The 12,933-nt window shown below is 46.5% G+C and overlaps 1 protein-coding gene across 2 annotated transcripts in view; it reads right to left on the reverse strand.

Moving 5' to 3' along the window:
* Positions 1-12,933, reverse strand: part of Pcgf3 (polycomb group ring finger 3) — a 35,015-nt gene that overhangs the window by 4,694 nt on the left and 17,388 nt on the right. The window contains exons 7-11 of one of the 2 annotated variants that reach the window (XM_048364083.1): positions 9,766-9,821; positions 5,086-5,193; positions 4,615-4,703; positions 1,026-1,163; positions 166-246 (exon numbers count right to left, since the gene is read on the reverse strand). In XM_048364083.1, coding sequence (XP_048220040.1) covers positions 166-246; positions 1,026-1,163; positions 4,615-4,703; positions 5,086-5,193; positions 9,766-9,821 — 472 coding nt within the window. The remainder of the gene's footprint in view (positions 1-165; positions 247-1,025; positions 1,164-4,614; positions 4,704-5,085; positions 5,194-9,765; positions 9,822-12,933) is intronic. The other variant, XM_048364084.1, reaches the window with a different exon arrangement.

Here is a 12,933-nt window from a genome sequence, read left to right on the forward strand (position 1 = left end):
AACAGTGGTCACTCTCCTACACTCATATCCTCTGACATCTGGTCCCTAACTGCAGGGGAGGGAGTGAAGATCCTGGCTGTGGCAGATGATTCTTGAAAGACACCTGCTCCACAGCAGTCTCTGATGGGAGCCATCACAGACAAGTCAAGTTCCATAGGCTCTCACCTTGAATCTCCACCTGGTGACAACCACGAACTTGAGGGTGTGGTCCTTGCCCAAGATTTCTTCATTGCATAAAATGTCCAGCTGTGGGAGAAGGGGCTTTGGTTAAGGACATTAGCGCCCTACACTGAGAACAACGCCAATGGTAATAGTGTGAATGACACTGCCTTAAGCCTGGTGCTGCTCCTTTCCAGTGGGAACATTTACCTGCCTTACTGAAACAGGAACTTTGTGCAATGCAAGCTACAAAGTATCAGAAGCATATATGAAAGCACCAGATCTTCCTCAAGGGCCAAAGGCGGCCAAGGATCTGGCTACTCCACACAGTAGTGATGCCTGGAGGCTAGGCCCAGCCCTTCTGTCCTCAAAGCTGCACAAGGCTGTGTTCTCACCCAGGTTCACTGTTCCTCTACCCACAAGTCTTGGAGGCAGTTCCATCTCTGAGGGTCCCTCTCTGCACTGCAGGTCTCACTATCCTGACTGAGGGCCATGGGCAGTACCATGGCTGAAATTGTCCATCTGTGCTCTCTCCCCCACAAACTCCAAAACAGTTTAAAAATATATATAAAAGTCCAAGACTGGGGCTGGGAATATGGCCTAGTGGCAAGAGAGCTCGCCTCGTATACATGAAGCCCTGGTTTCGATTCTCCAGCACCACATATCTAGAAAACGGTCAGAAGAGGCGTTGTGGTTCAAGTGGCAGAGTGCTAGCCTTGAGCAAAAAGGAAGCCAGGGACAGTGCTCAGGCCCTGAGTCCACGCCCAAGGACTGGCCAAAAAAAAAAAAAAGTCCAAGACTTTCAGAGTATATCTTTGGCAAATGAGAAATGCCTTGTCCCCACTACTGTGTGCACTGCTGGCTACCTCATTGAAGGAGGAGAGATTGAGCTTCTTGGCGATGAACTTCTTCAGGTGCAGGACTGTTGCCTGAGCCGAGCAACGAATCCACTTCCGCTTCAGGCCCCGAAGTTTGCTGCTGTTGCATTCCAGACAGATGCTCACCTGGAAAGTGTAGTTGGTACAGTCAAGAGGGATTCTCTGTCAATTCTCAGGACCCTTCCTGCATTGGAGATTGCCAGCCTTTTTTTTGGCTAGTCCTGGGGCTTGGACTCAGGGCCTGAGCACTGTCCCTGGCTTCTTTTTGCTCAAGGCTAGCACTCTGCCACTTGAGCCACAGCGCCACTTCTGGCCATTTTCTGTATATGTGGTGCTGGGGAATCGAACCCAGGGCCTCATGTATATGAAGCAGGCACTCTTGCCACTAGGCCATATCCCCAGCCCCATTGCCAGCCTTTTTGAAATTAGAATCCTGCTTTACCTCACTGAGGCAGAAGGAATTTTACATCAATCATTTTATACACATTCTCTTTAAAACTATTGTTCTGCTGGGAAATGTGCCCCAATCTGTCTATTTTGTCTTCTAACCTGTAATAGTTTGGAAAACACCAAGAACTATAGTAGTTCCCAATGTTCTGCTCCAATGGCTGCTCGTATTCTAACAAGCCTAGAAAGAGCCGGTCATGGTACCACAAGGGTACAGAGCAGCACATGTGATGGAAGCAGAGCTAGTGTGGCCTGGAAAAGCCATTAGGAAACTCTTGTCTGGCTAGGTACAGGTGGCTCATGCCTGTCACCCTAGCTACTCAGGAGACTGAGATCTCAGGACTGGGGTTCAAAGACAGCTCAGGGGGCTGGGGATATAGCCTAGTGGCAAAAGTGCCTGCCTCGGATACACGAGGCCCTAGGTTCGATTCCCCAGCACCACCTATATGGAAAACGGCCAGAAGCGGCGCTGTGGCTCAAGTGGCAGAGTGCTAGCCTTGAGCGGGAAGAAGCCAGGGACAGTGCTCAGGCCCTGAGTCCAAGGCCCAGGACTGGCCAAAAAAAAAAAAAAAAAAAAAAAAAGACAGCTCAGGCAGGTAAGTCCATAAGACTCATACCTCTAATTAATCACAAAAAAAAACAAAGAAACAAAAAAAGCCAGAAGTGGAGCTGTGTCTCAAAAGGCAGAGCACTAGCCTCAAGCTGAAAAAGCTCAGGGACATTGCCCAGGCCCTGAGTTAAAGCCCAGGACTAGCAAAATAATAAAATAACGACAGCAACAACAATAATAAAATTTAAGACAAACAAAAAGCACCCCTCTGGTCTGGCAATGCAAGGTGAGTCCCAGGTGTGTGCCAGGGCTGCCAGGCAGTGCAAAGGTGATTTGCTTCTAAAGGTCAAGGCTCCATTCCAGGATGAGGATAAAGCCCTATTCCCACAAACACACAGTGCTACCCAATGGATAAGCTTGGGTGCAACCACCAGATGCTTGAAAATTCAGATAAAAGAATTAACAAGGGGCTGGGAATATGGCCTAGTGGCAAAAGGGCTTGCCTCTTATACATGAAGCCCTGGGTTCAATTCCTTAGCACCACATATATAGAAAATGACCAGAAGTGGTGCTGTGGCTCAAGTGGCAGAGTGCTAGCCTTGAGCAAAAAGAAGCCAAGGACAGTGCTCAGGCCGAGTCCAAGCCCAGGACTGGGGAAAAAAAAAAAAAAAAAAAGAATTAACAAGGCTGAATGCTGGCGATTCATGCCTGTAATCTTAGCTACTTAGGAGGCTGAGATCCAGTGAATTGTGGTTTGAAGTCAGCTGGGGGGAGGGGTCTTGATACTTTGTCTTCAAAATAACCAGTAAAAAGCCAGGCTAGAAATGTGGCTCAGGTGGAAGAGTGCCAGCTGAGCAAGCAAGCTGAGTATATGCAAAACTGTGAGTTCAAAACCTAGTACTAGGGGCCGGGAAGACGGCTTAGCGGTAGAGTGCTTGCCTAGCATGCATAAAGCCCTTGATTCAATTCCTCAGCACCACATATCCTGAAAAAGTTGGAAGTTGCGCTGTGGCTCAAGTAGCAGAGTGCTAGCCTTGAGCAAAAAAAAAAGCCAGGGACAGTGCTCAGGCCCTGAGTTCAAGCCCCACAACTGGCAAAACAAAAAACAACCTAGTACTAATAAAAAAATTGGTAGTAATTAATAGTGTTTTTGAAGATTAAGAGACTATGGCAAGAAGCCAATTTCCAGGTAACTTCTCACAAAAGAGCACAGGGCTAAGTCCAAGTGAGGAACACACTGAACCAGACAGGCTCTGCAGGTAAACAGGGCCCACAATACCCTGGGCATCATCTGAGGGGTCTTCAAAGCCACTCAGGGACAGTGCCTCTGCTACTTAAGACTCAAAAACAATGCAGCAGGGCTTGGAATGTGGCTTAGGGGTAGAGCGCTTGCCTAGCATGCATGAAGCCCTGGGTTCAATTCCTCAGCACCACATAAACAGAAAAAGCCAGAAGTGGCGCTGTGGTTCAAGTGGTAGAATGCTTGCCTTGTGCAAAAAGAATCCAGGGACAGTGCTCAAGAGGATTGTGGTTCAAAGGCAATCTGGGCAAAAAAAAAATGAGCAAGACTGCCATCTCAGTTAATAAAGTGGGATCACACCTGCATGATTCCCAACTATGTGGGTAGCTGTAGTAGGAGGCAGTCTGAGACTAGCCACAGAAAAAAATGTGACACCCTACATGAAAAACAACTGAATGAAAAATGGGCTGTGGGCATGGATCAAACAGCAGAGCACTTGCTGGGCATCCACAGGGCCTTCAGTTCAAACCCTTAGAAAGAAAAAAGTTCTACAAGCAGGGTTAGGGAGCTGTAGCAAACCCTTCTATGGCACCTGTTATGAATTGTTTTTCTTCTTTACCTACTAACACAGTGAGGAGACCTTATGCTCACTTTCATTATTGTGCTGCTGGGTCCTTCGTTTCTCACACACAAGAGCACCCAGCAGAAGAGGCATCAAAATACAAATAGTACAGGGCTGGGAATATGCTCTAATGGCAAGAGTGCTTGCCTCGTATACATGAAGCCCTGGGTTCGATTCCCCAGCACCATATATATAGAAAATGGCCAGAAGTGGCGCTATTGCTCAAGTGGTAGAGTGCTAGCCTTGAGCAAAAAGAAGCCAGGGATAGTCCTCAGGCCCTGAGTCCAAGCCCCAGGACTGGCAAAATAAAATAAAATAAAATACAAATGGTACAAACCTGCAGGGATGCTAAACAATGAACACTAGGGGGTAACCTGTAATTTTTTGATTGAAATGCTTTATAGTCACTGCATATTCCTTTGGTAATAAAAACAAGAAAGAAAGAGAAAAAGGAAGGAGGGAAGGAAAGAAAAGGAAGGGACGAAGGGGGAGGGTGGAGGAAGGAAGGAGGGAGGGAGGGAGGGAGGGAGGAGGAGGGAGGAAGGGAGGGAGGGAGGGAGGGAGGAGGGAGGGAGGGAGGGAGGGAGGAAAGAGAGAGAAAAGATAGTGTGTGGAATTCAGGAAGAAAATTCCCAGGTATTTGACTGTTACAGTTTCACAAGATACCAATGTGGAGGTGTCAGCCCAGGAAGTACATCCTAGCCAGAAGCAGCCCCACCTGCTCATCACTCCTGTGGTAATCGTTATCCTCTTCCTGTTTCTCTTCTGTTGTTTCTTTGTTTGAACTGTCATCTGCTTTGGTTTCACCTTTTAGCACAAACAGAAAAAACTATTCAGACTGAGTGTTCCTAATCCAAATTCCAAAATGTTTTAAACCCCAAACTTCCTGAGCTACATGTGGAAACTTCCACAACCAACCCCATGTTCACATCAAATTGTAATTTTGCCATTTTATCATAAAGCACTTCTTTCTAGGGCCTCTGCCCCCTGATATTCCTCCACCCAACCTCCAGGCACTTTCAGGGACCTCTTGCTCTCCACCCCTCCATGTTCCAGAAGTGATGAGGAGCCATCCCACAACTGTTAGCATCATCACCTTCTGGTGAACCACCTGAGGCTTGAGACAAAGTGCTCTCTGAGAGGAGGCCTGAAAAATCGAGCTCCCACTACAGCCTGCATAGCTACTTACCATTCCGGGTATCTAAGTGTTGTTTTGCAGAACACGCCTCCCCTTTTATGTCTCCTGGCACCTCCATGCCCAGCTTGTGATAGAATTCCCTCTGTTTCCTCATTTCCGCTATTAAAAATTAATAGATAATCTTCAATCTTTAGTAGGCAAAGAATTACAGAAAAGCTTCACACACATGACATGAAGGAAGCTGTAATTTGGGCTATCAACTTTAAATGCTGTTACTAGTGAGAAAATAGAAGATGTGGACAGAACTCTGTATGGGTCAGACTTGGAAACCAAGTGCCTGTGCTGGAGGCATGCAGAAATGGGATTCTGGTAGCTGTCATGTCATTCAGTATGTAATCATGGAGTGCTATGGAATTCTTCTGGACCTACTTGCTTGTATGATTATTAAGTTGCATCTTAATCACTTTAACTAAAGAACAGGTGTAAAAGCTCCTTAAGTGAACAGGGTTGGATACATTCTGAAATATGGAAACTTGATTTGCATTTGTATCATTTGCATTGTAGGATCAGCCACAGGTTCCTACCACAATGTATGGCCTTACATGGCCCAAAGCCATAGGACCAACTGATTCTGGACTGAAACCTCAAAAACTATGACCCAAAGTAAAAGTTCTCCTGATAATTTGGTGATTTTGTTATACTGATGGAAAGCTAACAGCTTGACATCATTTGTGACATAAGTAACATTAGCAATATGTTTTTTTTTGGCCAGTCCTGGGCCTTGGACTCAGGGCCTGAGCACCGTCCCTGGCTTCTTCCCGCTCAAGGCCAGCACTCTGCCACCTGAGCCACAGCGCCCCTTCTGGCCGTTTTCCATATATGTGGTGCTGGGGAATCGAACTGAGAGCTTCATGTGTAGGAGGCAAGCACTCTTGCCACTAGGCCATATTTCCAGCCCCATATGTTTTCCATGTAAATGTTTTGTCTTAAAATGTTAAGGTGATTTCAATATTAAGCATTATTAGGTCTTTAGCAAAAGCTAATCTCCAAAATCATTCAATATTTGACAGCAATGGTTAAAAGTGCTTCTCATTCAGAAAATTGCCATCTCTGCCCTCAGCTCAAACAAACAAATAAAAAAATCCAAACACATACATATATTTCATTACTGCCAAATCAGTGAAATGCGTGCCTCCTATTAGTAAATCAGTGCTTTGCCTGTTTGGCTTGACAAATAGGCCAATAAGCAGCTGACTTTGTAGCCTCACCTTTGTGAATTTTCAATTTTCTTCTCTGACACCACATCTGTGTTGGAAACACTATACTGGGCTTGTTTATTCTATGGTGAATTTTCAGTTTTTTTCTCTGATACCACATCTCTCTGTGTTGGGAACACTATAGTGGTCTTGTCTATGAGCACCCACAAGATCACTGTGTGATGAGTAGAGTGCTCTGCCACTAGTAGCAACTGGTCAGCAGCAGCAGTCTGACACTTGAGGTTCATTTTTCTTTTCTTTCCTTGTCTTGGCATGTTGGATATGTGCTGATAGCCCAACATGTCTCATCACAGTGTAACACAAGGCATTCAAATTATACATTTCCTGCTGAGAAATATTTTGCAGTATATCAGAGCAAGGACCACATAACACACAGTCTGTAGCAAATAGTTAATTACCATTGGAGGACAACAGACAGTACATTCACAAACAAGCATGACTGTGTTCCAATGACTTTTTGGGGGGAAGGAGGGGATTTTTTTTTTTTTGTTGGTGGTGGTGGTCGACGGTAGGACTTGAGCTCAGGGCCTGCCTGGGTACTGTCCTTGAGCTCTTTTGCTTAAAGTTAATGCTCTACCACTTTCACCCACAGTGCCACTTCTGGTTTTCAGTTGGTTAACTGGAGATAAGGGTCTCAGACTTTCCTGCCCAGGCTGGCTTTGTCAGATCTTAGCCTCTGGAGTAGCTAGAATTAAGGCGTGAGCCCCCAGCCCCTAGCCCCCAGCTGGGGGAGGGGATTTGAGAGAGGGTCTTACTATGTAGCCCAGGAGGGCCTTGAACACAGAATTATTTTGCTGCCTGAGGGCTGGAACTGTAAGTGTGTACTTCCATACTTGGCTTCTAATAAAACTATTTATGTACTATGAAATCTCAATTTATATAACTTTCATGTTACAAAATAATATTTTTATTTTTTCCCACTATATAACAATGTAGCACATATTCTGAGCTCACCTGCCATATGAGACAGGCAGTAGGTCAGATGGGGCCTGTGGGATGTAGTGAGCCAACTCCTGTTCCAGATAGTGCAATAAGGCACAAGAAAGAAATAAAAAGGTAGATACCTTTTGATCTGGCAAGTCTACTTCCACAATGAAACCAACAGATATTTTTACCCATATGCATAAAAGTATACCTTTTAAAAAAGCAAAACACGAGAAGCACATTTAGTATCTGTTGGAGCACTGGTAAAGAAATGGCTTGAATTCTCGAAGAATGCATGTCATGTTTGTGGACATAGCAGCCACAAACAATGTGAAGGAAAAGCAGAGAAGATGGTGGTATTAAAAAGTGGGCACTTTGATGAATTTTATAGATAAAGATATTGCCTCTGGGAAGGCAGGTGTTTAAAACATTTTCACAAACACAAAAAGAACAACTGAAAATGAACTTCTGTTACTTATCTGCATGGGAACAAAAAAAAGTCAGCAGTTGTCACTAGCTCCAGAACCACAAGGTGGAGGTTGTGGAGGAAGCCTGTTACCAAGGGGTCAGAGTGGGAGCCAAGGCCCAGTGAGGCTTGGGCATAGCACCCAGGAAGGGGCTGGAGGCATTTAGTTGTTCTACAAGAATTAATCAGGGACCTCAAAAGCTGATGCTCTGTCTCATGACAGCACCACCACTGTTAAAATATGTTCCAGTCTACTTGGAGGCCCAGCTAACAACCTCTGGCCTAAGAAATGAGGTTTACAACTGCTTGTACAAAAAAGAAAGCCAAAGAAGTGGAAGCAGCCCTTCTCAAGAACATAGCCACTTGTTAATGGTTTCAAAGCCAGAATAATCCTTCTAAAGAGCAAATGGCTGAGACATGGGAGTTTGAGAGCAAACATCTGCCACATCAGGAACACGCCAGTCTGTGACCTCTGAGAGGGCATCACAGTGAGAAGCTGGGCCACAGGAAGCACATGTCTCTGCATGCCAGAGGTGTGAACTCAGAACCCCTGACTTTCCATACTCCTGGCTTCTCCAACCTCCAAGTAGAGTGGGCAGTGACCATGTACGACAGGTACCTGGGTATGGCAAGGATAACAACGGAAGCAAACAAGTGTCTAAGCCAGATGATCCTCCCGTACCATGGCCCTCACTTCCAATAAAACACAGCAACAGTGAGTACTGAGTACCCAGACTGTGCCCTCAGGACAGCACTGCATGCCAGGTACTGAGAAACCTGGCTCTATGGAGAGTCCCAGGAGGTACCAACACCTGTACTTGGAGCCCTGAACATCTAAGACCACCAGGGGTGATAGGGTCCCAACCAAATATGAGATGCCAGCTGGCCACAAGCTTCAGATAACTGCAAAGAACTGAGAACACAGGGCTATGAAGATGGACAGGAAAATAGGTAACCTGTTATCATGCAAATGGAAGAGGACCGGACATGTATTCTGCCTCTCTTCCACAAACAGGACCTCTGGGAAACCCAGCACCAATAGTCTTAACAAACACATTACAATTAGAGGAAATCTATGAATGCAGGACTGGAATGGCACTGCGGCTGCCTGGCAGGAATTATCAATGATCATCTCCTCAGAAGTTGACTCCGCCTGCTTAGGAAAAGAGACTATCCAGCAGTGAGCTGGCCAAAAACATGCACCAGAGTTGGACAGATCCACTGGACATGTTCACCACTAATTCCAATACATAGGACATGTGACGATGCCACTGCATGTCCTCTGTAAGTCCAGACTCCAGTCGAGCCTTAGGAGGAGGCAAAGACAAGATAGCAGAGACCCAGAGGAGGCCTGTGAGTCAGCTCCAGGTACAGGCCATATGTGGATCCTGACCAAAACAACTGGAAAGCCAACAGGAGACAACTAGAAACATCAACATGAGTGGACATGTGACATTAAGGAATTGCTACAACTTCCCCACAACTCCCCCACGTGTCCTAAGGCATTAGGGCCAAGCATTTTTTTTCTTTTAAACCCTTACCTCTGGGCCTCACAGATGAAGCACCATAGAGGGGAGGCAAGGGAGTCAGAACCACTAGACACAGCACACAGGGCTCCTCACACATTTGTGCAACACATGTTTAAGATCTTAACACCTTATTTTGAGGTGTTCTTTGTCTTTTCTTGGGACAAAACAGTCTGCACATTTTGTTTGTTTGTTTGTTTTTTTTTGTCAGTTCTGGGGCTTGAACTCAGGACATGAGCACTGTCCCTGGCTTCTTTTTGTTCAAGGCTAGCACTCTGCCACTTGAGTCACAGTGCTACTTCTGGCCTTTTCTATATACGTGGTGATGAGGAATTGAACCCAGAGCTTCATGTATACAAGATGAGCACTTTGCCACTAGGCCGTATTCCCAGCACCAGTCTGCACATTTTGGAAAGTCAATGGAGAACCCAGTGTTAAGAACAGAGATATGAGAGATGAAGACACTGCAGGGGGAGAGGCCTTGGTTCCAGAGCCAAGAGCCAGGAGTGGATCTGAGCAGAGGAGCTCCTGAACTCACCTTCTTGGAGGCCTGGAACCAGCTTGTAAACGATGTCCTGCATGGTCCTGTCATGACTGCAGAGAGACAGGACAGGATTAATCACAGAAACTTGGTTCTATAATTCTCCACATTTTCTACTTATAAAAACAAGTTTGTGGGGCTGGGAATACGGCCTAGTGGTAAAGTGCTTGCCTCGTATACATGAAGCCCTGGGTTCGATTCCTCAGCACCACATATATAGAAAAAGCCAGAAGTGGCGCTGTGACTCAAGTGGCAGAGTGCTACCTTGAGTAAAATAAGCTCAGGGACAGTGCTCAGGCCCTGAGTTCAAGCTCCAGCATTGGTTAAAAAAAAAAAGCTTGTGCTACCAAAAAAGTCATCTGTGACTTGAATTAATATACCATTTGATTTAGATCCTAGGTACTTATGAATATTTCAAATAATGAGAGCAGATAAAGTCTAGGATCCAGTGCCCTCTGTATGCTGGACAAAGGATTAGTGTGTACAGGCTCTTCTCTCAGAGGACAGTCAGCACCACTATGTCCCACAAATGTGGGATGCCAAATCCCTGTGGCTCTGGGCTCTTCTACCCTGCGGCCCCTGGGCTCCATGACATTAGGCTTTCTTTCTGTGCTCTTTCTGTTAGACCTACAAAGGTTCTTCAAGAAGGCATAGAGGCACTATCTCAAATACAGTACCTACTCTGGTTTGCTATTCTTTTTTTCTTTTTTCCTTCGGCCAGTCCTGGGGCTTGGACTCAGGGCCTGAGCACTGTCCCTAGCTTCTTTTTGCTCAAGGCCAGCACTCTGCCATTTGAGCCACAGCACCACTTCTGGCCGTTTTCTATATATGTGGTGCTGAGGAATCGAGCCCAGGGCTTCATGTATACGAGGCGAGCACTCTTGCCATTAGGCCGTATTCCCAGCCAAGGTTTGCTATTATTTTCTTTCCTTTTTTTCTTTTTTCTGTTGGTTGTGGGGCTTGAACTCTGGGCCTGGGTGCTGTCTCTGAGCTCTTCAGTTCAAAGCTAGCTCTCTACCACTTAAGTCACAGAGCCACTTGAGGTTTTCCGGTGGTTAATTGGAGATAAGACTCTTCATGGACTTTCCTGCCTGGGCTGGCTTTGAACTGTGATCCTCAGATCTCAGCCTCCTGCATCCCGAGTAGTTAGGATTACAGGTGTGAGCCACTAGTGCCTGGCGTGTGTGTGTGTGTGTGTGTGTGTGTGTGTGTGTGTGTGTACCAGTCAGTCCTAGGGCTTGAACTCAGGGCCTGGGCACTGTCCCTGAGCTTATTTTGCTCAAGGCTAGCATTTTTACCACTTGAGCCACAGCACCCTTCTGGCCTTTTCTGTTTATGTGATATTGAAGAATCAAATCTTGGGCTTCAAAGCACCAAAGCTAAGTGTCACAGGACTATAGCTGTCTGCCTCAGCCTGGGAGTGAGTGAAGAATCCAGCAGGAGGGCAGGAATGAAGCTACTAGCCAGGCAGTTCTAGGCAAAGCCTGGACAAGCCAGTGAGAGAGGGACCAAGAGTCCCAGAGGTCAAAGGCCCACAGAAGGCAAGTATCTCCACTCAATTCACAGCCTCTGTATCATCATGTAGCAAAGTGTCCAAAGCCAGAGGCAAACCAGCCCCTGTTAACCCAAATGTACCCCCTCCCTCAATTCCTGGCACTTACCTCTCTACCTGGTCCCACACTTATTCCTCATTCTCTCTATGCATGCCCAACAGCCTAAGCCTGTGATAAAAAGTCTAACCCCAAGACAGCCTCCCTGCCAAACATCCCAGTGTGAGGAAGCATTGAAGCTCAGTACCCTGGAGAGGGTGACACCTTCTTTAGGCTTCTGTCCCTGGCTCACGCACAGCCCCTTGCCATTCTTCTGCCAAGAGTTCATTCCAGCTCTGCAAAACGACTCCCCAGATGGAAAGCAGTTATTGTGGTCTGTCCACAATCAGTGGTAAGACAAGTAAAGACTTGCTCCAAACAAGTTAACCAGGCAAAGCACTTGAGACAGGTGATACCCACAGAGTAGCCCCAGTGGCCAGTCAACATGTAGAAATGGGAGCTCAGAGAAAACCAGAGAACAGAGTAAAATTTACCCAGTGTCACCACATTGGAAAAATTAAACATTTGGTACTACTCAGTGCTGGTCAGAATGTGGAGAGCAGAAATTTGAACCATACAGAGCAGGAGCCTCAGGAAAATGGGCAGAAGTTCCTTAATCCAAATATCTTTCATCTACCCTTCACCTGGTACACAGAAAAGAGCTCAGGGTAGAGAGCCACTGGATGTCTCCAGATGACCTGCAGTGTACATGGACCATGGGAGCTTCTCAGGGATGCCATGCCATGGACAATTCGTCGAAGGTTCAGTACACACAGAAACTCACACTGGTTCAAGTGAAATGCTGGAGGAATGGAGGGACCTGATGGTGCTGTCTAGGAAGCTGCAGGGGCTTCTGAGGACAGCCCTGTTGCCTGAACCCAGGCTCTCATTCCTGGGAAAGCTAAGCATCTGTTTGCCTCAGTGCTCTGTGTGCAACGTGCTGTTCAATGTTAACACAGAGGGCTGGGAATATGGCCTAGTGGCAAGAGTGCTTGCCTCGTATACATGAAGCCCTGGGTTCAATTCCCCAGCACCACATATATAGAAAACGGCCAGAAGTGGCGCTGTGGCTCAAGTGGCAGAGTGCTAGCCTTGAGCATAAAGAAGCCAGGGACAGTGCTCAGGCCCTGAGTTCAAGCCCAGGACTGGCAAAAAAAAAAACAAACCCAAAACAAACAACAACAACAAAAAAACAATGTTAACACAGAAAACAAGTACATGCCTCTTCCTTTAACCTGGTTTCAGACTTCTACTTCCCTCTTGTACGTGTGGGGTGGGGGTGGGGATAGGGCGGGGGGTGTTCCTTCAGAGTGATCCTCAAATCTAAATTCCACTATTTTGTCCCCTCACCTCCTTTGCCCCAACTCCAGTACAGGGTGGGTTATTTCTGCAGAAAGGCAGGTCTAGAACACCTTCTACTTTCAACTTCACTCCCAGTTTAGAAAACTCTTGAGGTTCCACTTGGGTTTTATGATCCCTTAACTGACCACTAGCTGCTGCTGCACAGCTGCTGACCAAGGCATGTCCACTCTCATGACCCTGGCCACCTTGGTCTGGCATCTGGGCAACCTGAAGC

Source organism: Perognathus longimembris, chromosome 16 (genome assembly GCF_023159225.1).
Source record: "Perognathus longimembris pacificus isolate PPM17 chromosome 16, ASM2315922v1, whole genome shotgun sequence".
In the NCBI taxonomy this organism is placed as follows: Eukaryota; Metazoa; Chordata; class Mammalia; order Rodentia; family Heteromyidae; genus Perognathus; species Perognathus longimembris.